The sequence below is a fragment of the Drosophila subobscura genome, chromosome O (genome assembly GCF_008121235.1).
Source record: "Drosophila subobscura isolate 14011-0131.10 chromosome O, UCBerk_Dsub_1.0, whole genome shotgun sequence".
Lineage (NCBI taxonomy): Eukaryota > Metazoa > Arthropoda > Insecta > Diptera > Drosophilidae > Drosophila > Drosophila subobscura.
The window spans coordinates 11,898,263-11,925,105 of record NC_048533.1 but is presented as its reverse complement, the minus strand read 5'-3'; the positions used below and the strand labels follow the sequence as shown (position 1 = coordinate 11,925,105).

At 42.4% G+C, this 26,843-nt stretch overlaps 1 protein-coding gene across 1 annotated transcript; it reads right to left on the bottom strand.

The window, feature by feature from the left end:
- Nucleotides 1-2,178: 2,178 nt before the first annotated feature.
- On the bottom strand, nt 2,179-26,843 carry LOC117896372 (dendritic arbor reduction protein 1). The gene is given in 6 exon segments (XM_034804648.1): nt 2,179-2,806; nt 2,808-4,081; nt 5,211-5,460; nt 12,391-12,503; nt 19,851-20,273; nt 26,723-26,843. Coding segments are annotated over 5 exon segments (1,992 nt in total). The 5' UTR covers nt 20,091-20,273; nt 26,723-26,843; the 3' UTR covers nt 2,179-2,691.

The following is a 26,843-nucleotide window of genomic DNA, read 5'->3' as shown; positions in this document are numbered from 1 at the left end:
TTATTTAAATCCTTATGGTAGAGTCATTGGCTTTGATATGCTGTCCAAAGGGGGGAAATAAAACAGGAAAACAATTTATTTACAATCAAATTTCATTCAATTGATTTCCTAACTTAAAATTTCTAATTTTTACTTTAACATTTTTAGCTTAATTGTAATTTTTTTTGTGTATTTTTGGAAGAGCTACGGCAAAATGTTTATTTTGTTATTGACTTATCCGTATGTACAGGCTTTTGATGGAGAAAAAGTTTCATTTCTGATGGATAAAAAGGGTCTGTGGTTAATAGAGATGTTTGTTTTGTACTGATATTGATAGTATTAGAAACCAGGTGTGCTATATTACATAAATACGATCATTGATATGTAAAATTCAACTGAAAAATATTTAAAAAATAAACAAAAATTCATCGAAATGAAAAATTATAGCCATGTCGAAGCTATTGAAACACTTTTTTACCATCTGATTTGTTTTGAAAATTATGTTTATGTATGCCTAGTTTTAAATATGATTTTTTTGATGTTGTTATTTTTAAGACCTTGTTTAAGCTGCTGATTTTTGTTATGTTTTAACGCTTGTCACTCGCATAGGATGATTGTGCTACTGCATTTACATAGATTTTTTTTGTATTCTGGGGCTCGCTATACGCTTTAAATTTCTTTTTTAGGGGATTTCCAAAAATCACAACGACTTGAACTTGATCTAAAGCAATTATTGCATATCGTAGTATGGCAGAGATGGCTGAAAGAAGCTTAATCTAAGCTAGAGTTTTACTTTTTATCCGATTTAGTTTGGGACTATCATTGGATGGGGTTAGGGGTTTCTTTCATTTCTAAGCTATATGGTATGGTATGGTATGTATTTATATTTATGTATAGACTACGTTTTATAGGATACATTGCATTGTGCTCATTTAAGAAAATTTAACATTTTTTTCACTTCCTCTTGACGCTTGCGAGGGTATTTCTAGGGAGTTTCGGTTATGGTTATGGCTATACAATAATTCCGATTTGCTGTGCAGGGAGGCAGTTCTGCTCTCTCATCTGCTATGTACAGATTTCCTTCGGGGGGGTTACAACCTAGCAAGTGTGTTGGGGGGAATGCAAAGGGATTGATTGCCCGCCTAAAAAATGGTTCACTCGATATACCTAATGGGTGTTTGCCTCAGCTGATTGCTCAGTTTAGTCGTAGTTTACACAAGCCTTAAACACTAGATTTCCAATTTATACAGTTTATTATTGTTGCGCGGCAATAAGTAAAATATGTTTGTAGGTTTTCTTTTTAATATATATTTAAACAGTCTTGTTCGAGCCTCTAGAATGTTTGTATAAAGGCTTTGGTTAAATGCATTTTAGTTAGCTGAAAATCAAAGAAATTCTTTAAAAACTTGAGAGTTGTACTGTAATGTTAAGTTCCTGTTGTGGCAGTGTTCTGTTAAGTGTTTGGAGTTGGCTGTGGGAAAATAACACAACTGAATTGTGCACAAAAGTATGCCACATTATTGAATATTTTGTGTTTGATGCTCAAAAGTATGACAGGAAATGTGTAGCTAGTCGTTTGACCGCCCAAAAGTATACAATGAAAATTGTACGCGACATTTTTTCAGAGCGTAGTACAAAAAATTAACACATTGGTTGAAAGTGGAGCCACTGAGCAACAAAAGAGAGTGAGAAATGTAAGAAAATTATTGAATTTTGTTCGTAAAATATAAAAAATAAAATCCATTTCAATTAAATTTTGTAGTCGATTTTTTCAAAATAAACTCAGAAACTTTTTTTTTTTGAATTTTGCCTATCAAAACTCATAAAATAAAAACCATTTTCCAAAACCAATTTGGAAACTCGAATTTTGTCCATAAAAACTCTAAAATAAAATAATTTCCAATATTCTTTTGCAACCAAAAATTCAGTAAGGAAAATAGATCCCACTCAACGCTCTTTTACCCCAAAAGGTTCCAATTTAGCCAGAAACTATGACACCTTAGCTATACCTGCTTCTTCCTAAAAGTTTTTCAAACATGAAACATAAACTAAAAAAATTAATAAAAAAGCCAATTTGTTGATTTCAATTTATGTTTTTTGTATTGTTTTTTTTTTTTTCTGATATTTTGGTATATTTTGTGTTGAATTTTCTGCTTCGCTTCAACGATTTTCTTTGTGTTTTTTGTGTGTTTTCATTTTCTTTTCTCGCCACTTAAAAACTAAAATAACAAACAAAATTAGAAATTACAACTTAAAAGTAACTTTACGATTAATGGATATTTGTTTTTGTGTGGTTTAATAATACATTATAAATTAGTTGGGTTTTGTATGCTTTAGTTGCAAATTTGCTTGCTTAGTTTTGTTCATTAAATATATAGCTATAATGTATATATTGTAGAATTTGGCAATCACATTGGAAAAACACTTAGGATCTATAAGTTCTTTGCTTTCGAGACGAAAAAGTTGTTTTGCTTTTGAAACAGAGCGAAAACTTGTACGATTAATATGGCCAATCCCTTCGATATCGCATTCTAATAAACCTATCAAGAAACTTTGGGCTCTTCTTTAATTTATTATCTATTGCTTTGACGATGTACACGCAGGACAGATTTACTTTTTTTTTTTGGATATAGAAGCCTAACACTTATCCGACTATGACTAACTGTACAGAGGGGGCAGAGGGTTGGTATCCTATTTACATGAAAGGAGGATCTACGCGGGCGACAGACTGGCCGCGGCAGCAGCAGCAGCAGCATTATTATTGTCCAGCTGTGAGGTGACTGTGGAGCAGGCGCTGCTGTTGTTGTTGGGACTGGTGGCCTTCGGCGCTACTGCTGCCGGAGGCATTACCCGTCATGGGTGACGCTTTGCCTCTGCCTCGATTCCAGCCAAAGCTCAGGGCGGAACTCAGTTTGCTGGGCTGCTTGGGTTGCGTCTGTAGATGCTGCTGCTGCTGCTGCTTGAACTGCTGCTGTGGCTCTGCCAGATCGTAGTCCTGTCGCCCAATCGAGCTGGCAGGCGTGTGATGACTGTAGCCCGAATCGGAGCCAAAACTCGAGTCTCCGTACGGATGACGATAGTCGCCAGTGCTGGTGGCATAGGGCACAGCCCTGGCTGTTTGCTCGTAGTAATAGTTGGCATTGTACAGGGGCTCGGCATAGCCATAGGCAGGCTCTTGGTGCAGCGGTGCCGCATGGATGCGATGATGCTGATGCTGATGCGCCGCCAGGCGTCGATCCACTATCCGGGGCTGTGTTCTCGCCCGCATGGTGGCGGCCATCAGGCCACTGGCACTGTTCGAGGGATATTGCTGTGAGGCGGCCGGATATCGTATGCGTTCCCTGTAGATGGTCGAAAGTGGCGCCACTGGGGCCTTGCTCAGTTGCGCATTGATGCGGTTCCGGCGCTCCACCTCGTGCTCCAATGTGTTGTAAAATTGAGGCGCCAGCGAGCGGGCCGTGTACCCAAGGGACATTAGGTTGCTGCGGTTATCGTACAGCGGCGCCAGGTCGGCAATTTCTGCCGTCGAACTGCTGTTGTTCAGATCCTGATCCGGTGCCGTGCGTTGCTGTCGCGTGCGTGGAGTGCGTCGCGCCAGCAGCAGCTCGCTGTTGTTGTTGTTGCTGCCGGAGCCAGAGCCAGAGCCTGCACCCGAGGAGGCTGTGGCCGTGGAGGCATCCTGACCCGTGGAGGAGCCACTACTCAGCACACTGTGACGCTCCTGTGGCGCCTGTTGCAGCAGCAGATTTTGGGCTGCTCCCGCCTGTGTGCCACTGCCGCCAGCACGCTCATGATAGGGCGTGGCCCCAGGTGCCGCCGTGCTGCCTGCTGGGACGGCTGATGTTGCAGATCCTACTGCGGCAGCCTCCTTCTGGAAACTGCATTCGCCCGGCAGCGACAACTCATCCTCGGCGAAATCATCATCGGAATGCAGCGGCGGCTCGGATTCGCCGTCGGAATCGACGCGTCCGGGCCCAAGCTCCTCGTACACATTGTCATTGGAGCGATAGGGATCGGGTCCGGGCGATGAGCTCACGAGAAAAGGTGGCGACCGTGTCATGGGATAGCCGCTGGGATAGTGAATGCTTTTGCCTTGCAGCAGCTGTAATGGAAAGAGCAAAGGAGAATGCCAGTTAGTAAAGGGGTTGACAGTGGGGGTGGGGTAAAAAAGGGGTGGGAATGTGGAGAACTTTCACTGTTACTTTTGCTGCCTTCTTTTCTTTTGCCTGTGCCGCGTAAGCCGCTTTAGAATGTCGTACCCTTGGGCAGAACTTTTGTGACAAGGGGTGGAGGATGAGAGGATGAGAGCCTTGAGATCCTGGCAGCATAAGCAGTTTGTTCGAACACAGAAAAGAAGTAAAACTGCCACAAGAAATGAATAATAAATAGGGGGCCAAGCAGCAGCGAAAGTAAAGAGTGAAAAAATGAAGAAAAAAGTGAAAATAAAATGGAAAAAGGTGGAGAAAGAAAGTGCAAAGAAAAGTGCAACAAAGTTACAAACTTTACGCTGCAATCGAGCGTTGAAATGCACTCCTTTATGATCTACAAAATTAAAAGAAAGAAACGCCTAGACATCGGATATATTAAGCTGATTTCCACAGTCAGGGATAACCCCCTAAAGGAGCTGTTTATCAGGCAATAAAATAAACACACACTCCCGCATGTGGGAGTGGCACATAAAATATGAAAAAATGAGGCAAGAAAGAGCGAGGGAAGACCATAAAGAAAACACGTTTTGAGAGGCCGGACAGGCAGGACACTCGCAAGAAAGAAAAGGCGCAAAAAAAAGCGCTGCAGGCGTCAGAGTCGTAAAATATTTTGGGCACACAAAAGGAGCTGAAATGAAGCCTCGCAGGCAGAGCGGGGCAGGATATGGACTACATATAAATATATATTTATATGAATATGCATGTCCTTGATGTCCTTTATGTGCCCATGTCAAGTTCAAGTGTAAATTGAGGCGTACAATGGGCATAAAGACAGACAGACAGGCACATCAATGAATTATTAAACAAAAAGGAAAGACACGAAAAGGGATATGGATATCCATGGAAGGAAATGTGGTTTCAGCTTACAATTGAATTGCCTGTGACGGGCATCAACGGCAGGACAAACAGGACACGGCACAATGACAGTGCAATGTTTTGACAGCATTTGTCGTAATATTTGTCAAACAGAGAAAGGAGGAGCATAAGGGTGGGGGCTGTGGGAAGATACGGATGGGTACTAACCTCTGAATGATGCTGCTGATAATGATGGTGATGATGCGGCAACTGCTGATGATGATGATGATGGTGGCGATGCATCACCAGCGGCCGATGATGGCCCAAATGTGCATCCGGATCCTCATACAGCCCATGATGATGATGATGATGATGCGCCGAGCCCAAAGTGCCGCCGCCACCCAGCGGCATGGCACCGTTGAGGGGTCCACGAGTGGGTGTCTTGCATGGCAGGAGATTCTGCACTTTACGTTTGTTTCTGCAAAGAGACAGCGAGCGAAGAATATTGATTAATAAGTGTACCAAAGAGAGGGAGAGCGTGAGAGATAAATGATGATGATTATAATGATAATGTACAGGAGGACCAGAACCGTCTCCCTTGCCAGCTAATAGAGCCATAAGTTTTCTTGAGTCCAGTCCAAGCCAAAGAAGAGATAAATCGATTTGTAATGACCAAAAAGGAGACCAGAGACCAGAGCACAGAGCAGGCGGCTTGGCCTGATAAATGTCAGGTAAACAACGCCACGATTTTGCCAGCGCCTCTGAGCTTTAGCCAAGAAAATTGCCCAAAACAATTTGATTAATAAAGAATGCTCAGTGGGGGGGGGAATCAGCGCACACAACACCCACACAGAAAATTCAATTTAAATGAGCACAAAAAGCGTCAAGCGACGTCAAAATGATGATGGGAAAAGTCGCTAAAGGAGCCAGGAGCAGGAGCGAGGAGCAGGAGAAGCCTCAGAAGGAGCATGCGAAAGGAATCCTCTCCATTCAAGGGACAACCGCGTGCCATGAAAATAATGAACATAATTAAGTGTTGCCCATGGCAAGGAAGAGCAAAACAGACAACCTTGAGGATGCCTTCAAGTAAGCAGAAGACATGCCCATGGCCCCTCATGTGGCAGGCATAAGCATAATGAAAAATGTGAAATTAAATTGACGCCACGTCATGACACACGTAGCGTGGCGAAGGACTTGGCTCAGGGCTTCCCCCAAGGATGAGCTAACATCCTTGTAATGTCTTGTAGGTAAACATGTTGCGATGTCAAAACGGAAGTCGCTCGTAAAAACTCGCAAACACAGAGGGAGAGTGAGAGAGAGAGTGAGAGAGCGGAACTTGTGGCATCTGATTGTTGGGGGCGAACATTAAAAATGCTCTGCCTGCTTTTAGGCGTATTTGAAAGGCAGAGAAAAAAAGGTAGACGAAGTTTGGTTTACCTTTTTGGAGAGCTTCTTTTAAGGGAAGTTCTTAAAAAAATGTTGAAGTTAAGGCAATTTTTCGGTGCGAGATAAGAGCTGCACAAAAGGGTTAGCTTTTGGTGGAATTTAAGCAGAAAGTAGGTTGCTTTTTCAGCTATCAGTTGCTGGTTAATCTGCAAGTCTTAAACCAGAAATTTCCACACTTAAATCGCAACGCAACGAACTCAATCTGATATTGTTTAATATGCCTGATTCCCCAAAGAATATAAATGACAGCGAACGCAAGGAACCGTCTGTGCTCCAACCCCACACACATGGATGGGGCACTGAGGAGCTCTCACATTACACGTTAGCCTGCTCACAGCTGAAGTGAGAGAGGCGGCGGCTGCTGCTGCTGCTGCTGCTTGTTGACTTTGACTTGAGACTGAGGAGACTAGAACTCAGAGCAGCAGCAGGCCCACAGACAGAAGCTAGGATGTAGTCTCAGGCTGCGAAAGAAGCGAAGCCAAGACAGCACTGAACCTGCCGCCTGCCGCCTGTTGTCTGTCTTGTAAAATATTCTTAAAAGTAAATTAAATAATGTGGCATGCCGCACAAGCCAAAGCACTTCACAACAGTCTCTCTCTCTCTCTGCCTCTTGACTTTTGTGTGTGCCTCATTTCATTTCATTTCACTTACGAGGCGTAAAAACCAAATCAACGTTAGAGAGAGAGAGAGAGAGCGAGGGAGCGGGGCATGTGTTTGCTTAACCCTTTGAGTGGGGTAGGGAGAGCGGGGGTGGCGCTGTTTGATTTCTAAGCGTTTTGGCCGAATGGGCAGGGCCAGGGTTAGGGCCCGCCCGGACCCAGGCATCCCCCAGAGTGTCGTACAATTTGGCAAGAAAGTAAACCATTTGTATGCTCGATATATGCAAAAAGGGGGAAAACTGTATGCTTAAGGGATGGAAGGATTGAGTTTGTGTGTGTGGCAGAATCTTAAGCTACCTTTTGGGCCCCGGGGAACACAGCAGACACATAAGCAATTTACAATAAAAAGTAGCTGCTGCCACAGTAAGGGGGCAACAATGTTGTGCGACTGAAGGTGGTTTTCTCTCTCTCTCTCTCTCTCTCTCTCCTTTTTTTTTTGTGCAAAAGTTACGGCTTGCTAAAGAAGTGAATCTTTTATTTATGAACTCCTGAACTCCTGCAAGTTCCACAGCAGCGGGAACAGGCTCTTTTGGGGGTTGCACGGCACGTAAAAAAGTAAAAACTACAAAGAATAAAATAAAGGAAAAACTGCCAGGCAGAGGTATTCCCCAGCCCAAAGGGGAAGCGGGTGTGGGAGGCCTCGTGTTAAGACTTTGATATGGAAATTGCATGCCAAAGATGTGTGCAAAAATCTGCATAGATCAGGGGAAGGGAAAGGGATGGAAAAAAATGAAACAAAAATGCAAATGACAGCGGCAGAAAATTGATTTCTAAAGAGAATACAAAGAAACGATTTTTCTTTTGTTTTTTTGCAGTAAAAGGAAATCAATGTTTGTCGGGTTTTTAGCGTAAATTACTAGCAGGGCAAAGGCAGAACTTAAAGCTGTATTTCAACACTTTTTACACATTTTTCACTCCACCAAAACAAAGTGCAAAACATTTTCTTAGACCAATAACCATGATTTCTTGTTAAAGTTGCAGGCAAAGTGGGCAACAAACCCACAACCGCCACCGCCACTGCCACTTTGGTGGTCTTACAGCGCTCTAAATCCACCAACCTCTCCACTCCTCTCCCACCCTGTGGCTTTGACCATTGCACAACGATTGAAGCACCGCGGCGTTGCAGCGTTGACCAGCAAACAAAACAAAACTTGACCGCAACAGCTAGCCGCAAATGCAAGGGGCACTGTAAAGGCATCAAATTACCAGAGGGGAGGAGCAGCACAAAAGTGCTGCCGTGAAGGCAACAGCTGTTGACAGCAAATGAGTCACTTGGCAACACCGGTTTGGGGGGAGGTTTGATTAAAAAGAAAGTGAAATTGCCAGGACAACAAATGTAGGGGGGGGACGGGCATAAAAAGGTAAATGAAAATGAAAATGAAAACATGCAAAAACTCACTCTCGCCCTGTTGTAATAAGCAAAAATTGTGATTGTTATTGCATACTTGAGGGCGGTTTACATACACATATGAGAGGCCAGAGACAGAGCTAAATGAAATTGCCCACCGAGTGAAATTGATTTTATTTATTTAACAGTCAGAAAATGCCAAGGAAGTTGCCTCTGCTTGCCTCATTTCATATGAATGAAACATTGAACACACACAAACTTGACTCGAGTTTGACTTTCGGAGAGTTTGCTTTTAACGAGCAACTTTTTTGTTGCCTGCCATAATTTGTGTGTTGCAAAAATATTTATATAAATTAAGCATATACATATATTGATTGAAACATTATTAACTGGCGACAATGTTAACAATTTTAATGACAAGCGCTTCAGATTTCTGCTCCTTTTTTTGTTGTTGTTTCCAACCCACATGTTGCACATGCAACAACATTTTTCGTGTAATTAATAAAGTTGCCAATGGGCAAACATTTGCCAGAGCGAGTGTGTGTGTGTGTGTGTCTGTCGGGGTTTATTAAAATAATTAAGGTAATTACGAGTCCCAGAGATTGTAGACAAAGAGCGAGAGCGAGGGAGTGCATCATAATAAATGCAATTTATGGTTTGCATTTTATATGATAATCGTTTTTGGAGCCAGCAGAGCACAGCCATCGGGGCATTTTAATTAAATATTTATCAAGAATTTAAAAGCCATAAAGCGACCACAGGCAAAAAATATTATTTATATAATGCCACAAAAATGCATAAAGAAAACGGCATTTCCATGGTTTTTGGCTCTTTCGAACATCTGACTTTTAAGCCACTGAATGCCGGAGCAACGTTTTTTTTTGGTTGCTGCGGTATCAGGGTGTCGCGACACGCATACCTCGACTGCCATTATGTTTATTTGATTTGTATTAGGACACAAAAATATAAATAAAATTAGTTGCTGTTTTATTTATGAGCTTTTGCCATAGTTCTTTCATGGCTTGTTCTTTTTCTTCTTTTTGCGGGGGCGGGGCAGGACACGCAACACATAAAAGCACAAATAATGTGCCACATCATAAATGCCATAGAAATGGCAGCCATAGTCGGGGGGGGGTCCCATACACTTTAAAGCTTTTCCTTACGCCTAAGCGCACACACACAAAACCACACACACACACACACACACACACATACAGTATATGTATATGCATAGATAACTATGTAATAAAGATGCCCGTTTTGTGATGGTATTTGTTGTTTTTTGCCTTTTGTTTGCCTCAAAAATGATGAAGCACAAGAACAACATTTCAGCCACACCCCCACGCCCCCACACTGTGATATTTTCCATCTCTTTCTGTGCCTGCTATCTCTCTCTTTGGTGCGTGCCTGTGCGGTCAGCAGAACTTTAATGAATATGTATGAAAATCGCTTGTAGCACAACTGATGCTCAGAACCCAAAAAACACACGCCCCCTCCTCGGCTCCTCGCCAAAGCCTGATTCTGTTGATGGACACGAGGAGTCCCATGAATATTTTTGCGCCCAAGTTTTGTGGGTGCTGCTGCTGCTGCTGCTGCTGTTGTTGTTGTTTGCTGAAGCGAAAATCGATTTTCGGTGGATAGAAGAGAAAACTGGGCAACAGGGAAAAGACTGTGTGTAACATGTTACTTCAACACTTGTTGATGTTAATGAGCAGCAAAGAAGAAGTTCGTTCCTTTGGGTAAATCAATGTAGGGATGTAGCTGGCAAAAGCATTCAGGGGTTTTCGTTTGGGGAATTACATCTGTGGATAGAGATAGCCTTTTGCCATTTTTTAAATCATTTATAAATGCTCAAAGAGCTGAGTAGAAGAGGATAATAGACAAGAGTTTTCCATTTAATGGTTCTTCCGGAAGAAAAAGTTGTGTGGCTTAAAGAGTTATTTTTGCTTGAGTTTTAACCTAAATTTCTCTCTATTTTTTCAACCATTTTATACCCTTAAACTCGCACTATTTTCTCTTCATTTGTATTCCCTATTCGCTCCATTTTCCCCTCATTTTTATGCCCTTTCTAAAAACTGCCTTTAGTCTGAAATGTAACCCATTAAAGCTGCAACCATAAAAACTAGAAAAGTGTTGAGCCTTAGCTCTGGCCTTGTGCCTCTTTTAGCTCTCCCTCTCTCTTGGTTCGTTCGTGCCTTTGCCTATAACTGTTATCTAGCCCAGCCCTGCCTCTCGCTCCCTCTCTCCCTCACTCCACTGCTGTGCGTGCAAAAATCTTTTGCAGCTTTTACTCCAACACTGCATTACATGCAAACAATGTCCAGCGTGTGTTTCGCTCTCCACTCTCCTTTCCCTTTAGTTATTTTCTTCTTTTTTTTCGCTCTCCTTTTGTGGTTTATTTCTGCAGCAGATTTCATTTCGTTTGCAATCTCCTGGTGTGTGTGTGTGTGGTTTTTTTTTCTTCCCAGAGAACGTAAAAGTAAATTGTTTTATATCTTTTTTTTTTACCGCCCAACCAAAAGTTGATTTGTTTTTATGTTCGTGTGTGTTTGTGTGTGTGAGAGCCATTTCTCACGTGTTTTTTTGCTTGTAGCTGCTGCTGGAACTGCTGCAACATTTATTTAAAATTTCAATTTAATTTAGTTTTGGGTTTTAAGTGCACCCACACACACGCACACACACACACATTTCCCATATTGAGGTCACTGTGTGGGCGCCCGCTCAAAAGTAGACTACATTAATTCTCGTTTGGCGCTACTGAAACTATCTCCCTCTTCCTCACTCTTTCGCTCACTCCTCCTCTAACGCTTGGGATAACTTTTACAAATGGATTTTCATTTCTTTCGTGATTTTTTTTGTTTTTTTGTTGCACTTGTTTTACATACATTTTTGATATAGTTTTATAATGTTTATGCAGCGCACTGCCTGGTTGGTGGTGCACATTTTTTACATGGCGCGAACATTTATGCGGCTCAACACTTTTATCCTTCCTCATCGCTCGCAATCCTCCACCATGCGCTTGTGGGCGGCATAAGTGCATAATGCTTTGAGCTCTCTCTCTCTCCCAGTGATTTAATTACGCTTTTTTGTATCTACTTTTGGGTTGAGGGTTCAAAAACGTTTGTAAATGCATTATGGCTGTTTTAATCAATTGATGAAAAGCTTATGGGGCGTTATATACTTGTGTGAAATGAAAGAAATGGCGTCGTAGAGGCTTATATTGTGGGTTTAAAGCTGTTTTAAGTTTTTTGTAGGTACAAATTCATGGACCATTTGATGGAAATGTTTGAGAATGCAGTTTAAGTGGTGAAATCTTTTATTTATAGTGATTTAAACCATGGCTAAAGGGTTTTTGTAGCTTCAATCGATGCAAATTATGGCTGAATGTTGGCTTCCAATTGGAAATATGATGGAAAACTGGCAATTTGTTACTTAAGAGCTTGCTTGGAGAGTTTTAGTGCTTTAAACAATTGTTAAAATTATTATAAACCATTTACTTTAGGGTTTCTTAAACTTGATTTCATTTTGAACCGCTTCCAACTTAAGATCTCGGCTCCCCGCCAAAACCTCCGCCTGTTCTTGCCCATTTTTATCTGCACTCAGCTATCTGGCAGTTGAAAACTTTTTTGCTGCACATAAATCATAAAAGCAAAAGAGCAACAACAGCATGCCACATGCAACATGTTGCATGGCAATGGTTAACGCCTCCCCAGCAGAGCAGAGCAGAGCAGAGCAGAGAGAAGCTTGCACTGCGGTAAAAGTTGCCTGCAGGGCGGTGTAGCGGGGAGCACAGACAAGCCGCGATAATAGTCAAGACAAAGCCACACAAGGCGTTGCATGGAATGAATGAAGGATGAATGGTTGGGGCCATTGGATTGTGTGTGGCCCCCCCAAGACCATAATTGAGTCATTGTAGGTACTGGAGGCACTAGATATTGGTGTATCTTTTACTTACTTCCAAACGAATAGCGACGAGATGAGAACAATCAAGATAAATAGCAGCGAGAAGACCGCAATCATGGCCGAGGTGGCCAACGATTGACTGCTGTACAGGCTGGCATCCAAGATCTGCAAAGAGAGAGAGAGAGAGAAACTCTGGGGTTAATAAAAAGTAAAAGTTAAATGTTAATGTTGGTTAGGAGCAGCAGGGGGGGAGGGGAGGTGAGGGAAGAGCAGCAAAGTAAATCAACGCTCAAACTCAAACACAAAGCCATTTTGCATATAAAACAGAAAAACAAAAAGCAACAAAAAAAGACACCCAAAGACACGAAAGAAAGCCGCAGGAAAATGCTAAATGGCAGAGAGAGAGATGGATGGATGGGGGTAAAATGTATTTTCTGTAAATATGCCTAACGAAATGCAAACAAAAGCGCAGCGCACGCGACTTGGGCTGTTAACCTTTTCTGTTACTTTGGCTGTGGCTTTTCTTCTACCCCAAAAACTCGGTAAGAAGTCGGGTCGGGGCCCGGCGTAGGCGTTTACCTTTTTGGCCAGACAAACTCACAGCCAAATTAAGGTCATCTTGGTGGATAAAGCGAGAGCAATTTGCCTTTTCAATTTATGCTTGAACATGCAAAAAATAAAATCAAGTTACAAAAAAGAACTCAGAAGTCTGAGGATGGGCAGGAAGCACATTTGATAAGGCAAGAAAATTAGTTGAGATTTTTATGGGCGAAATTGCAGGGAAAAAAGAGTGTGTGTGTGTGTGGGCGGGCTGCCATTTAGATTATTGACACTAGAAACAGTCTTTAGATGGTTCAAAAAATACCCAAAACTAAACGGAAATGCTTTGAAAACTGCTATTTATTCTAGCTAAAGTTTTTTCCAACCTAAACCACTGAAATTCCAAACAAACTTTAAAGAAAACCCTCTCCCAGCTCTAAAAATTGTTGAACAAAATCCACACCGAAAAAATGCCCCAAAAACGGCCTTGACAAGTAACTCTATACCTTTTGGAAAATAACTGTCTTGCACAACTAGTTTTCTCATATTTCAAATCAACAACAACAACTCTGTATCATTGCAACAAAACTTTTTGCTTATCAGAGAGACAGAGGCAGAGGCTGAGTGGCCGCCTCTCACCTGTCGCCTGTCAAAAGAAAGAGATAAACTGACTTTTTGTTTATATTTTTACCCCTGCCTAGATTTGAAGCATTTTTGCATTAAGTAGTTTTATTTATTTAAATTGTATTTTGTTTTGTGGCGCAAAAAACTGGCGTTTTGACCCCCGACTTTTGGTGGAGAAAAAAAGGGAAAACTCCTACACAAAAATGCACCTGTCGTTGGCCACAGCAGAGAGACAAACGCAGCATAAATCACTCAAAAACATGGAAATATATATACATATTTTTTTTTGGATGGGGAAAGAGACTGAGTGTGAGAGGAAGAGCAAATGCCAAACACAGAGAGAGAAAATTGAGGTCAAACTTTGACAGCTGTGCAAATAATTTCGCCGGCGATTGTATGAAGCATGCTGCCAGTATGAGTGTGTGTATCTGTGTGTGTGTGTGTGTGTGTAATTAAACTGGTGCTCTTTGTGCTGCATTTCCCCGTGTGGATGTGTGCATGTGGGCTACTCTTTAATTTGTAATGCATTTTGTGCATTTACTAATTTATTAAATGCATCTCCCTCTCGGCTTTGATTTATTTGCCAGCCACAAACACACTCTGGCATTCGGACAAATATGAAATGTGGGACATGCGGAAGCATTCATCGTTTTCCAATCGCTTATCTACCGCCCCAAGAAAAGAGGGGAATTCTGTTTTATAATTAATCAAGCGCTTGCAGCAAATATAAATATTATTAATATTTCAACAAGAGAGAGAGAGAGAGAGAGAGAGAGAGGGGGCTGTGGCTCTCCCTCTGCCTAGAGTCACAGATAAGCCATTAAAATATTGACATCCAGCAGCCGTTGCTCCAAATGGCGAAAAACTATCGGAAAAAGGGAGAGCACAGCACAAAGGGGAGTGCCATGGGGAGACCGTCGCTTATCACAATCCAAAACAAAACAAAAACCGAAACGAAACGAAAGAAATTGTTTGTGATGTTTTGAAATTCATTTTCAAAGACAAATCGGCTGAGACAGACTCTCAAGGCAAAACCAAAATACAAATAATAATAAATTAAACAATTATAATGCGGCATGCGGCATGTGTGTGCATTGCAACGCCAAAAGCTGTGGCACAGACGAACAATGCCCCAATGCTCGTAATCAAATTGATTAATGAGACCTGACGCCAGTTTTTCTCAGCTCATTCCATCTCATTTTTTTCTTTGGCTTTTTTATATTGAATATGGAGCAGTGGATCAGCTTTGGGCATTGCCAAAGGGCCAAAGGTATTGATGGTGTGAGGAATTGAGTATCGGAAGATGAAGCGGATGCCAAAAAATGATGTAAAAAATTTAAATTTTTATAAAAAATGTGCAAGAAAAGCAATTTATGTTAAGAAAATCACAGAAATCTCTTAAATATCGATAAATAATCGACAAATAAATAATCGAAAATTATTTGTTCTTCTTTTGCAGATTTGCTTTACAGTTTTGGGTAAGTTATTTCGATAACAAATCGATTTTTCCCATACATACCGATTATTTTATCGATCAAATATTATATTTTCTGCCATTTAATCGTTTAAAATCTTAAAAAAATGCCTTCTCCCGCCATCAACTACATTGACTCAAGCTTAAAGACCCGCTCCCACTCCCTCACTCTCCTTCTGCCTATCACATTTCATTCATCTCTTACACTCACCAATGCACCAGACCCGGTCCCCATTGAATCTTATAGAAATCACACTTGCGTCATTGAAATATTTTTGAGAGTCGTGAAAAGAAAGAAAAACGAAACAATTTTCTTTTGTCTAAAGATTTCTCATGCGTCGAACGAAATTTTCCCCAAGTCAACTTTGAACTGCATTGTGCGTGCCCGTGTGTGTGCGTTGATAATCGATAACTCTAAGATACACGTACATACGCCGAAAAGCAGCGTTCACCTATTTGTAATGCTCATATTTTTTGGGGCCAAGCAAATAAATGGGTGGGGAGAGGCAGAGGGAGAGGCATAGCTGTAGACATTGCGACAGTTGTCGATTGCTGTGTGGAGTGCCAGAAGCTGCCACCGAAACGTTTCCAGCTGCCTCAGACAGCCATGCCCCTCCACGGGATTAACCCAAAAGATAAAATACAGAAAGAAAGACACAGAAACAGAGAGAAAAAAAAAGTTGTAAGCAAACAGAGTCGCATTATCGATAACAACGAGGCGGCAGCAGTGTACAGTTGCACCTCCCCCCCACACACACACCCATTCCCTGCAGATAAGCAGTGCAACAGTAGGCCGTTCCCTACTGTATGATTGAAGGCCTTCCATCTGGCTCTAGGCATTCCATAAATTAAATTAAATAAAGAAGAATGAACAACAAAAAAGTAGGCAAAGGAGTAGGCAAAAGGTAAACATAAGCCACCACCCAGATAGCGATAACATTTGAACGATTTATGGAGGAAAAGGCAAATAAAGGAAATGCAAACACAGAGACACCAAGCAGTCAGGCGACTGCTGGCAGTGCTGCCAACTTGGCCGATAAAATAATTAAGGCAGCAAAAAAAGGCAGCAAGAAAGCCCATTAGCTGGAGGAGCCCGCACTCGGGGAATAAATGTAAAATTATGGCACAAAGTTTAAGCCAAAGTATAATAATCATAAAAGGAAAAACAAAAGGAAAAAGCTGGCTAGAAGTGTAGATTAACGCAGAGCCAGTGTTGCATAATGTTGTTTACTTTTACGTGTGTGTCTTTTTAATCATGAAAAATCTGCCAGGACTTGGATTTCTCTCGCCTTCAAGTAGGCCATAAAGTGTTGCCTTTGACCCAATTTTGAGCGCCGCATAAAGGCAACAAAGTACCAGGCAGAGTCATCAAAATCAGTCGTCAAAATGTTGTTGTCTAGCTATTGAAAAGTTCCACTCACCGCTCGCTCTTTTGGTCGAAAAACTTTAAAAGTTAACAACTTTTCTTTCTCTCGCAAAAGTCAAACGAGTGGGGGGCGTTTTCATTTTCCTGCTTGATGAGAAAAACACAAAAGTTTTTTCCTGCCACACACAACACACACACATAGACAAAGGCCTGATGATGTTGCGTTGCAACAAGCACGTGCCACTTGCAGTGAGGCAACTTTGGCTCGCTGCTTTGATAACATGGCAAAAGTTTTTCAAACATGCGATCGGGGTGTGTGTGTGCGTTGGTGTTGCTGTGGCTGTTGTGGCAGCCCACCATTTTTTTTTTACACATCCTGTAAGCCGCCTAACAACTTCGATTTTCATAGCACGTGCATAGCCGAGCATCGAACTACCTGGTGGCACCACCCCCCCTTCCGCCCTTTGGTGTAACCACTTGGCAGTGCAATTGTTTGGAAACAGCTTCGTGATTTGCGGGTACCAGCCCCCCCACGCCCCATAACCATTTTCAGTCCCATCATCAGCTAAAGGGTGTAATGAGTCGAAGGAAAACTTCTGGGGGGCTGTATTTTTCGATTGGAAAACTAAAATAAAATTGCCAACGAAAAGGGCTTCAAGCTAAAGCTCCTTCTTGGAGCAAATTTCTTGCCTAAAAACCACAGAAAATGTGAGCAAAAGTGTATTTTATTTGCAGCTTTAAGCCTGCCTAAGTATCATGCATTTCTCCAAATGCAAATAAATATTTGTATATTATATAAAATATACATTTTAGTCTCGTGACTGGCAACATTTTTCATTGCTCCACCAACCCAACCCAAGCCATTTTATTATTCGGTAGTTTTTTCGTACTCTCTGATGCTGCCTGCTGTCTGCAGCTGTGTCTGGCGATGTCAACTGTAAACAACATCAACACTAAACCCCATGGAAAAACAACAACGAAGCAACCAACCAACCAACAAGCGAGTGAGAGACTGAGAAAAAACCTCCCAAAAACTCAAGGACCCACAGACTCCAAACACACACAAAATTGTTGTCAGATAGAGATAGAAATATATTGTAGCTAAAGGAATTTCGCATTCTCACGACATTTGATATCAATGTCATGCTATTTGCCACACACACACACACACACCACACAGCCTTTAGCCCCAACCCGGAAAAGCCCAACCCAAACCCAAACCCAAACCCATCATCATCTTCAACAGTTTTCGTCCTTCCTTGCTGCTGCCTTAAAGCAAAAACGTTGAAATATTTCTTCGGAGCAAAAGTGGCAACGAAAAAAGAAAGGATTATTTGCTGCCTGCCACGCCCACTGGAGCAAATCAGAAGCTGCTTGTCAAGGATATTTTCTTCTATATATATCGCCAGACACATGTGAAATTTAATTTCACTTTGCAGCTCGCTCCTTCCGCCATTCGAGCTTCCTTTAAAGGTTTTTACACTCCCTCGTGGAACATTTTCCCTTTGCCAGACGCACACACACTTTTCCTTCTTCAAATTGGCACACTTGCCGCTTTGCCTGACATTCAATTTGGCTACCCCGCACCCCCGCCCCAACAGCTCATGCTAATCCATTAAATTGGATGCGATTGCTTCGATTTTTTGCTGATTTTAAGCTGATTTTCCCACAGATTTTAATGGGCATGGGCATGGCTATGCGTCTTGGAAGATAATTTGATCTAATATAATCCGTTAACCGTGAGATACACATAAACTGCATGTTAACATTTGATTTGTCAGCATAAATCAACGAGCGCGCGACAGACAGACAGACAGACAGACAGCCTCAAGTGTTGCCCACACACAGAAATAATACTCCAGATCCAGAGATATGTCTCATACGGGGGCCCACAGCCGAGACCACACACACAGCCCCGAGGCTTATGTGGTTACATTTGTTTTGTTGTGTTATTTATTTAAATTTTTCATGTAGAAAATTAAGTGGAAAACACTCGAGTTTTTTCGTGTGGAGTCCAGAGCGAGAGATATTTTGGGGCGCAGCACGTGAAATGTTATCAATGAGCATTTGCCACAGCGTGCCACACAGTTGTGTGTTTGGAATTTGATCTTTGTTTTACCCATAACATAAGCACAAACCCCGCACCGCTGCCCCTGTCATTGCTCTCCTCGCCTAAGCAAACACTTGCCCCACAGATTAGACGTGGCGAGTTTTTCCACATGAAAAATTATCTATCTATCTGGGAAAAACCCAGAAATTATATGTAACCGCGCTGCTGACAACCTTTTAAAGTTGAGGGTTGATTTCGCTTGCCATATGTTGCCACAGAATGAGTCAAAAGAGTCCGAGTCCGAGTCCGAAGGGGCACGGGCAGTGCTTTTTGTTGTCCTTTTTGCTGTTGCTGCCTGTCGCTTAACTTTTTCATTGTTATTGTAATTTCTGCTGCTCTCGGGGTGGGACATGGTCATCATCATCTTCTCTATAAGGAAACAGTCGTCAAGGAATGGCTAGAGCCGTGCAACAGCTGCTGTTGCTCGGGCAACACTCTCTCTCTCGCTCAAGGACTTGAAGGCAACAAGAAAACGACACAAAAAAAAAGGAAAATTTGTTTCACTTTTGCTTTAAAGTGATTTTCTTGTGGTTTTTCCGCACAGCGCCCCGAAATGGGGAGCGGGATTTTCCCTGTGTGTGTGTGGGCGTTTCGCCATGTTGGCAATTTCTCATCAGCCCTTTTTGGCCCATTTTTTTTGGGGCAGCGACTTAAATTTAAATGTGCTTAAAGATGGAGCTTTAAGTGAAGAAAGATTGTGGGGAAATGGGGCAAAGGAAAGCGCAGAAAAAAGGGTTACTTTTGTGCCAAATTTAATTGAAATTTGAATGGAAAATGAAGCATAAATAAAATATAATTCTAGCTATCAAAATCAAATTAAATTTAGAGGATAAAAGTACGCAAATCAAGTCAAGATTTTAATGATAAAAAAGCCACTAGCAAGACCAGCAAACAATCAAAATAAAATGCACAGGCACTGCCCCTATAATACCTAAAAAAAAATCCCAACAGATTTTGACTTGTCAATAAATAAATGCAACAATAAATTCATATTTTTCGAGTGCTTTGCCACACTCAACTGTTAACATTTATTGGGGTGTTGCGCCACGCCCACAGGCCCACAGTACAACCTAAAGCTACCACTTGAAAGAAGTATTATTGTTGCTGTTGCAATATGCATAACACATAATTCAATAAGGCAACATACACTTCTGACACCTCTAACGAAGGCGCAGAAAGCAACAAAAATGAAACCACTTGCGCCACAAAGAGGAAAAATGCCAACAGCTGTGGCAAAATGCAAGCTCATTACGTGGAGGAACGGGGTGGGGTGTGTTGGTAAGGGTTGCCGCATAATCAGGCACTGCCACCCCTCGGTTGGTTTTGGGAAATTTGCAACGCCCTCAAAATTATAATCAGCCTTAGCTGGCTGGCTGGCTGGCGGGGCTGTCTACTCACCGGCATGGCCTGACAGACATCGCTGTCCCATTGCTGTTGCGCCAACTGCTCATCGTTGCAGTCCTGCGGCACGACGGTGTATTCGGCCAGCGCTGGCGGCCTCGGCGGTGGCGGTATAAGGAACTGTGGCGGCGGTGCCAGCGGCATGGGCAGGCCACCCGCCGCACAGTCATCGCATTCGAACATGAAGATATCCGCATCGGTGCTGGGCATGTCCATCATATCCAACATTTTCCACATTTGGTTTGTGTGTGTTTCGTTTTTTTTTTGTATGCGGAAGCAGAAGTCCTCGCTGGCTCTGTGGCTTGGGTTTTTTCGGTGTAGGTTTTTGGCTCTTTCTTTGATTTTGGGGCGGGGTCAAATGCGCTTCCCAATGGCTGCTGCTGTCATCGCTGGACAGCCGTCGCTGGCGGCCTCTAAGAGCTGTAAAGCGAGAAAAGAAAGGAAATTTCGATTAGTTAGGGGCATGGCGAGTGCATCTTTATGGGCAGCAAACAGCATTCAAGGAGGGAAACAACAAGCGAAGGACCAAGCCACAGCATGTGCTCCTGCCGCTCTCTTGTCTCATGTTGTCTCTTCCTTGCTGTTGTGTTCCTTTTTGTGCTGCTGCTAATTATCTGACACATGGATGTCCTGGCACGTAGAACAATTTCCAAGTTGGCCAGGCCAGCTCTTCCTGCTCCTCCTATAATTAGCTTGATCCTGACCATTTCGCCTCACACACGGTCCCTGCAGGCAGCACGCGCTTTCTGCCACTGCCACTGCCACCCCTAAGCCCTGACACCTACCCCTAGGCCAACACCTAACCCCACGCCGCACCACCACTACCCCCTCCCTCTGGCCAATGTTAATTTTTATTGATTTTGCTTAATGCGTTACCAGTTTTCTTTTTTTTTTGCCATTTTATTTTTATTTACTTTGTGCGTTGAGTATTTATTTTTTCTTTTTTTATATTTTTCCTCGCTCTCTCGCTCGGCTTATTCTATTTCTATTTTAGGTGCAGGATACACCCTGGATATTTTTGTCGACTCATGGGCAATTGTTTTAACCCACAGAGGAGGGGGGGTGCGTTCCCTCACTTCTTTATGATTTTTATTATCCTTTTTTGCTGGGTTCTGTTTTCTCTGCTTCACACATCTGGCACAGGGGAAAATAATTGAAGACCAAAGAAATTGACTCTCGGTGGCAAAACCTTTTTGGGTTTTGAGATTGAGTTGGGATTGAATGATTGATGGTTCGGTTGAGCCGAAATCGGATATGTGTGAAGCGTAAGAGTTGGAAAAATAGCTTAGAAAATGCGACTTTTTCGCTGGGGTTTTTCTTTTAAATCAAAAGTTGGATTTTTCCCTCCATCTGTTGTCGGTTTTTGTGTGTCTGTTGTGCTTGGGGTAGTCTCAAGTCCAAGGTTGATGCCGCTGTGCCACAAGAATATACGTTGCAACATATGTTGCCAGTTGGTTTTCATTTAATTAGCTTGACAGTTCAGAGATTCAGAGAGAGGAGAGATAAGATCTCTCTTGCGCTCTCTCAACAACAGCAAAAAAAAAATACAAATGTTTGTATCTCCGAGAGTGTCTGTCCGTGTGTGTGTGTGTCTTGTCTTGCAATCAAATGTAAGCCGCTGTTGACATTGGAGATTAAAAGATATTAAAAACGAAGACGACAAAACCAACAGGAAAAAAAAGCAAAGAGAAAGAGAGGAGGAGCAGGCAGGCAGGCAGCGTCTTGGATACAATAGGAGTGGCAGGAGTGGGGGGGACAGACGGACAGACGGACAGTCGAACGGACACACACAAAACATGTCAAAGATGAAATGTTGTAAAGAAAATTGAATTGAATTGAACTTGCCAGCGAGGCCCGACTAATAAATAACAAAGCAAAAAACGAAAACGAAAACGAACAGCAAAAGCAAAAATAAAAGTAAAAACTTTAAAAAATCTTAAAGCTTCCAACTAACTAAGAGAGTGAGTAACTTGAAAATCGATTGAATTGTCTGGCCATTGGGTGATTAACTTTGAGCAGACAAAGGAAAAGAAAAGAAAGAGAGAAAAACGTTTGAGAATAATGAAATAAATCGTGTTGAAAAAAAAAGAGGAGACTGAAGAGTCTCTACGGCTGAGAGGTCTCTGAGGTCCAAAAGGAAACGACAGACAGACAGACAGACAGACAGATAGACAGACGAAAGTCAACGAAATCGATTTGTTTTGAGATTAAGTCTGGAGACTGAGACTGAAAAACTTCTACCTCTAGACAGGAGCAGGCAGGCAATCCCGGCAGTAAAACGGAAACGTTATGGACAGGCGGCCGACGGAGCATAATGGAAATCAAAGCCAAAGACACAGAGCCAGGGTAGAGCTCGGGCAATTAGCGAGTGAAGTCTCTCTCTCTCTCTCTCTCTCGATAAGCCCAAAGCAGAAAGCACTTAGATAATTGTCTTAAAGCTGGGCAGGGGGCCATTCGAGAGATACACTTATAAGGAGCAGCAGCTGTCCCGATTCAGAGAGATACTTCAATCAGCGAACCAAAATTTCAACCCATTCTTTGGGCACATAAATTTCAAGCACTTCAAGCCAATTAAAGGCTACACTTTCTTTCACTTTCACTCTTGTTTCATTTCATTTGTGATTTATATACAGTATAAATAGGAACCAAACCGTCTCGCTCCTTCCGAGTACTTGACAAAAAGACAATTGCGGTTGCTCGCTCGCTCAAGTACAAGACACAACAACAGCTGGTCATGAAATTTATGTGAATTTCTATAATTGAATTGTTTGATTGGTAAATTGTTAAAAAAAAAACTAGAAACAAAAAACGGACACGTAAAAAAGTCAAACCTCATATCTAAAGGGGGGTTGGAAATATCGAAAATGACTCAATTGGAATTGGGTTCTATCTCTGGCTTCTGCCCGTGTCGGTCAGGTAAAGGAAACACATTTATTAGCTACAATGATAAATGTTCTTTCAAGGCAGAGCCAAAAAAAGGATCTGTAAATATCTGTCTCCCTCTCCACAATATCGTCGGTCGCTCGGACCGTCCGTCGATGTGTAATTTTAATTCGTTTTGGGTAGAAAAGGAAATTGATATGGGTGCGACATCGTCTAGTTTTTGGTCAAAATTCAAACACGAACGTGCACCACACTCAGGTAGAAATGTAGCTATGGGTCTTCCCCCCTCTCTCTCTCTCTCTCTCTCTCTCTCTCTCTCTATGTCTGTCTTTTTCGGCTCACATATTGAGACATTATAGTTTTGGTATTGATAACACCACGGGTGTTCGTCTCGTAAGTGGAACAAATGTGCCAGACAGTTGGAAATTATCCTTGGAAATGATTGTGTTGCAAAAATTCTACCAAGGGTTCTTCTTTTCTCTGTGCACCGGGGGATTAGTAGTTGTAAGTAGTTTTGGTTTTGCGACATAAGCAAGGGAGAGGCAAGTTGGGTTCGCTTTTTGTGTGTCTGAAAAGGGAATTTTTGAAGGATATTTAGAGGCATTTTGGAAGGCCAGTTGGAAGGCGGTTTAAGGACAGTTTCAATGCTGTTTAAAGTGTTGCCAAAGTTTAGAGTTATTGTTCATTTTTAACCCCTCTTCTCTAACGCTTAATTCCTGTTGCCACATTCTGTTGTCCGCTTACCACATTTTGGGCTTTACTTATAACATTTTGCTCTTTATTTTGATTAATTTTAAAGCCCCACTTTCATCGCTCATCATCCAGAGCCCCACTGCCATAACTTTAATCTGTATAGTAAATGCCTGGCAGCATTTGTGCCACACACACAAATTACCAAGATACCCCGCCCCCGCCCCCCACTTGCCGCCTCTGTTTAAGCTCCACGAAAACCTACGGCAACTTTTGACTTAGTTTACATATCATTTATTATGTTGGCCAGGGCCAGGGTCCTGCCTCAAGGGGCGTGCGGTATTTTCTCTATTGTTATATAAGGTGTGTTCTACAAGAAAAAATAGAATCCAAAACAAAACTTGACACGCCCCTGAGGCGTTAAGAGAGAGAGAGAGAGCAAAGAAAACTTTTAAATAAAGCAAAGAATGCGTTGAGTTGTGGAAGAGCAAGAGAGGTGCAGGGGGGTGCCTGGGCAAAGGGAAATGAGAAGATGACGGCATGTCACATCAATGTCACTCAGCATTAACGCAGAGCGAGGAGAGAGAGAGCGAGAGCGAGAGCAAGAGCGTGAAGGAGGGCGCGCGGTGAGGAGCAGGCAGAGCAAAGCGTGAAAGAGCGCAGCAGGGGAGGGTTTTCGCCAAGTAACTGTGGATTGCGTTTTGGTTTGTTGTGGAGCGCGGGGCACGCGGGGGGAAGGCACGTCCTGGCCTGGACTGCGATAAAGTTTTTTTTGTTGTTCTTCTTCTGTTTCACAGCCTCTGCCATTCCCACGTCTTTCCGTGTGTTCCTTCCTTCGGCCCTTGGGCAGCAGCCAGCAGCTAGCAGCCAGCTGAGGCATGAAAATCAGCCTCAGCCTCAGCCCCTCCGCTCCTCTCGCCTCTCTCTCTCTCCACTGCTTTCGCTTTCCTTTTGCGCACTTCCTTCTGCCACCTTCTTCTGCATTCATGCTACTCCCTCTCCTCTTTCCTTTAGCATTACTTTTGTGCTTCACGCGAGAAAATTTACAAGCGTATAACAAATATTTTGTTTTGTGTTTACAATTTCTTTTCTTTTTTTTTGCGCGCTTCCCTCCACCTCATAATCTCTTCTCGCTCTCTCTCTTATTTCTTACTCCGCCTGCTACTTCCGACTCTGCTGTGTTTCTTCCACTTGTCCTCAAGACCTATTTGCATAAGATACTTTCTGGTTTTTTGTCAAAGAGCGAGAGGGAGGGGAGGGGAGCGGGAGCGGACTTTACCTTGTAAGTAGCTTAGGCCTATTGGAAAGTACTACCCGGGGATTCAATGAGCAGAACCTGCCCACTTCCCACGCTCCCCCAAGCAGAAGCAAAAGTCTCTCCATGAATGAAGAATCCACGCAGCAATCCACAATTGAGTTTTGATGAAGAACCCAAGCCAGAAGCACAGAGAAGAGAAGTACTACCACCAATTGAGTTCTCAAAAAAAAAAAAAGACCCCAAGAATAAATAAAGTCGGGAGGGAGACAACTTCTTTAGCTTGAAAATTTATGTTTCAGCTACGAAGAAGCGAAGTTTATCCAATGTTTTGGATATAAACAACACACGACATTGGCATACTAATTAGAAGGGGCATACGACTGCCGAGGATGAGGCCATTGCATGGTACTGAAAAAAGGTTGCCAGCAAGGTTACAGCAAACGGAAATCCTGTGGAAAAAGGCTCACTCTCCGCTCCACTCACACACAGGGAACAAGAGAAAAAAGGTTTAACATGTGTAAAACTCAATTCTGAATTAAAATTCAATTTGCCAACAGGTAAAATCCCAACTTAAAACCGATTGACCGCAAAAGAGAGTAAAACGTGAAGTGAACTCTTAACCCTGGGCACCCTGGCAGCAATCTAAATTGAGTTATAATTGTAGCCAGAGCAGGGATTTCCTTTACACATTTATACCCTTAAAAGTGAGTCATTTTTTGGGGGCCATTAGCCAACAAAAATTCAACTTGACTTGCCTAAATACAATCCCCTCACTGGGTAACCCTCTGGTCGTGGCCTCTTTTTCTACCTTTTTTTACTTGGGTTATTATTTATATCTTTGGCGGCCACGATTCCCATTTAACAACTCATTTAAGGCAAAGACACATGCGGCACCAGCGAGAGAAGAGATCTTATCGCCGATCTAAAAGATCTTCCAGCACCAGCACCAGCACCAGCAGCTCCACTCCTTACGCTGCCACACGCTCGCTTGTCGGCAACATAAATTTTATTTTGCGTGAATTTATGAGTTACGCTGCAGACAGACGGGATGCGAGCCGAGCGGTGGGGGGACTGTGAACCGAGAAGTGCGTATTCATATTTACCAAAGGATTAACACGAAAGGAAGTACACAGAGAATTTGAGAAAAAATAATGAACTGTCTTGTCTGTCGGTTACAGTGCCATTGCACTTGTTGCTCATTTGCTAATAATTTAAACAAATGTACAATAAATACAAAAAAAGCAAAGAAAAAACACTAGAAAAAACACACGCCAGCTGATGAAAATGTTTGCTCGAGTCAAACAAAGGTGTCGCCCGGTCTTTGGCTCTTTTCTTCAACTAGTATTTGGTTATAATTAAAGACTGTCTCGCCATCGCACTGCCTGTGCCCCACTCTCTCTCTCTCTCTCTCTCTCTCTCTCTCTCTGTGTGTCTCCATGTGCTGGGCTTTGTAGGTTTCTGTACTTTGAAGAAGAACCGCAATGCAGGCCCCAAACAAAAGCCCCCTGAGAGATGATTTGTTTACACTCTCTGAGAAATGCTTGGGTTGCTCCAACAGTTCTATTTGGCTCTTTGGGATCTCACATATCGCCCATAAAAAGCTGATATCTGGAAGATACTTCACTCATCGCTTGTAATTCTAGACACAGATAAACAGAAATCTATCCATCCACTTGATTTTCGTTTTTTGGGTGGCTTCTTTCCATTATAATCCCAAGTTTATTTGAATATTTCACTCGGCTTTTATTTTGCCCTACTTCCTCTCATAAATCTTGCGGCATTTTATGGCCTTACTTCCTCTGGAAAGTATTCTTTATTTCGTTTCAATTAGTCACCGCACTTTGAAGATTAGAAAACACTTTTTTGAACAATCATATTCTGACCTTTATGATAATTCCCTAATCACTAAAGAGGTTTACAGTCGCCTACAGAAGCTCAGGCTTATGATCTGTCGTGAGATCTGTGCGTAATCCGTTGGGTAAAAGTTTTCCAATTTCTTTTGTGTGTTTTTTTGTATCCATTTTCCCTAGACACTTACCCGCTATTTCCTATATACTCCAAAATGTTGGGTTTTTATTTCTATGTTCTATTTCGTTTGGTTTCGTTTCTTTCTTTTAAAATTTTCAAACACTAAACACAATTATTATTTTTGTTGTATT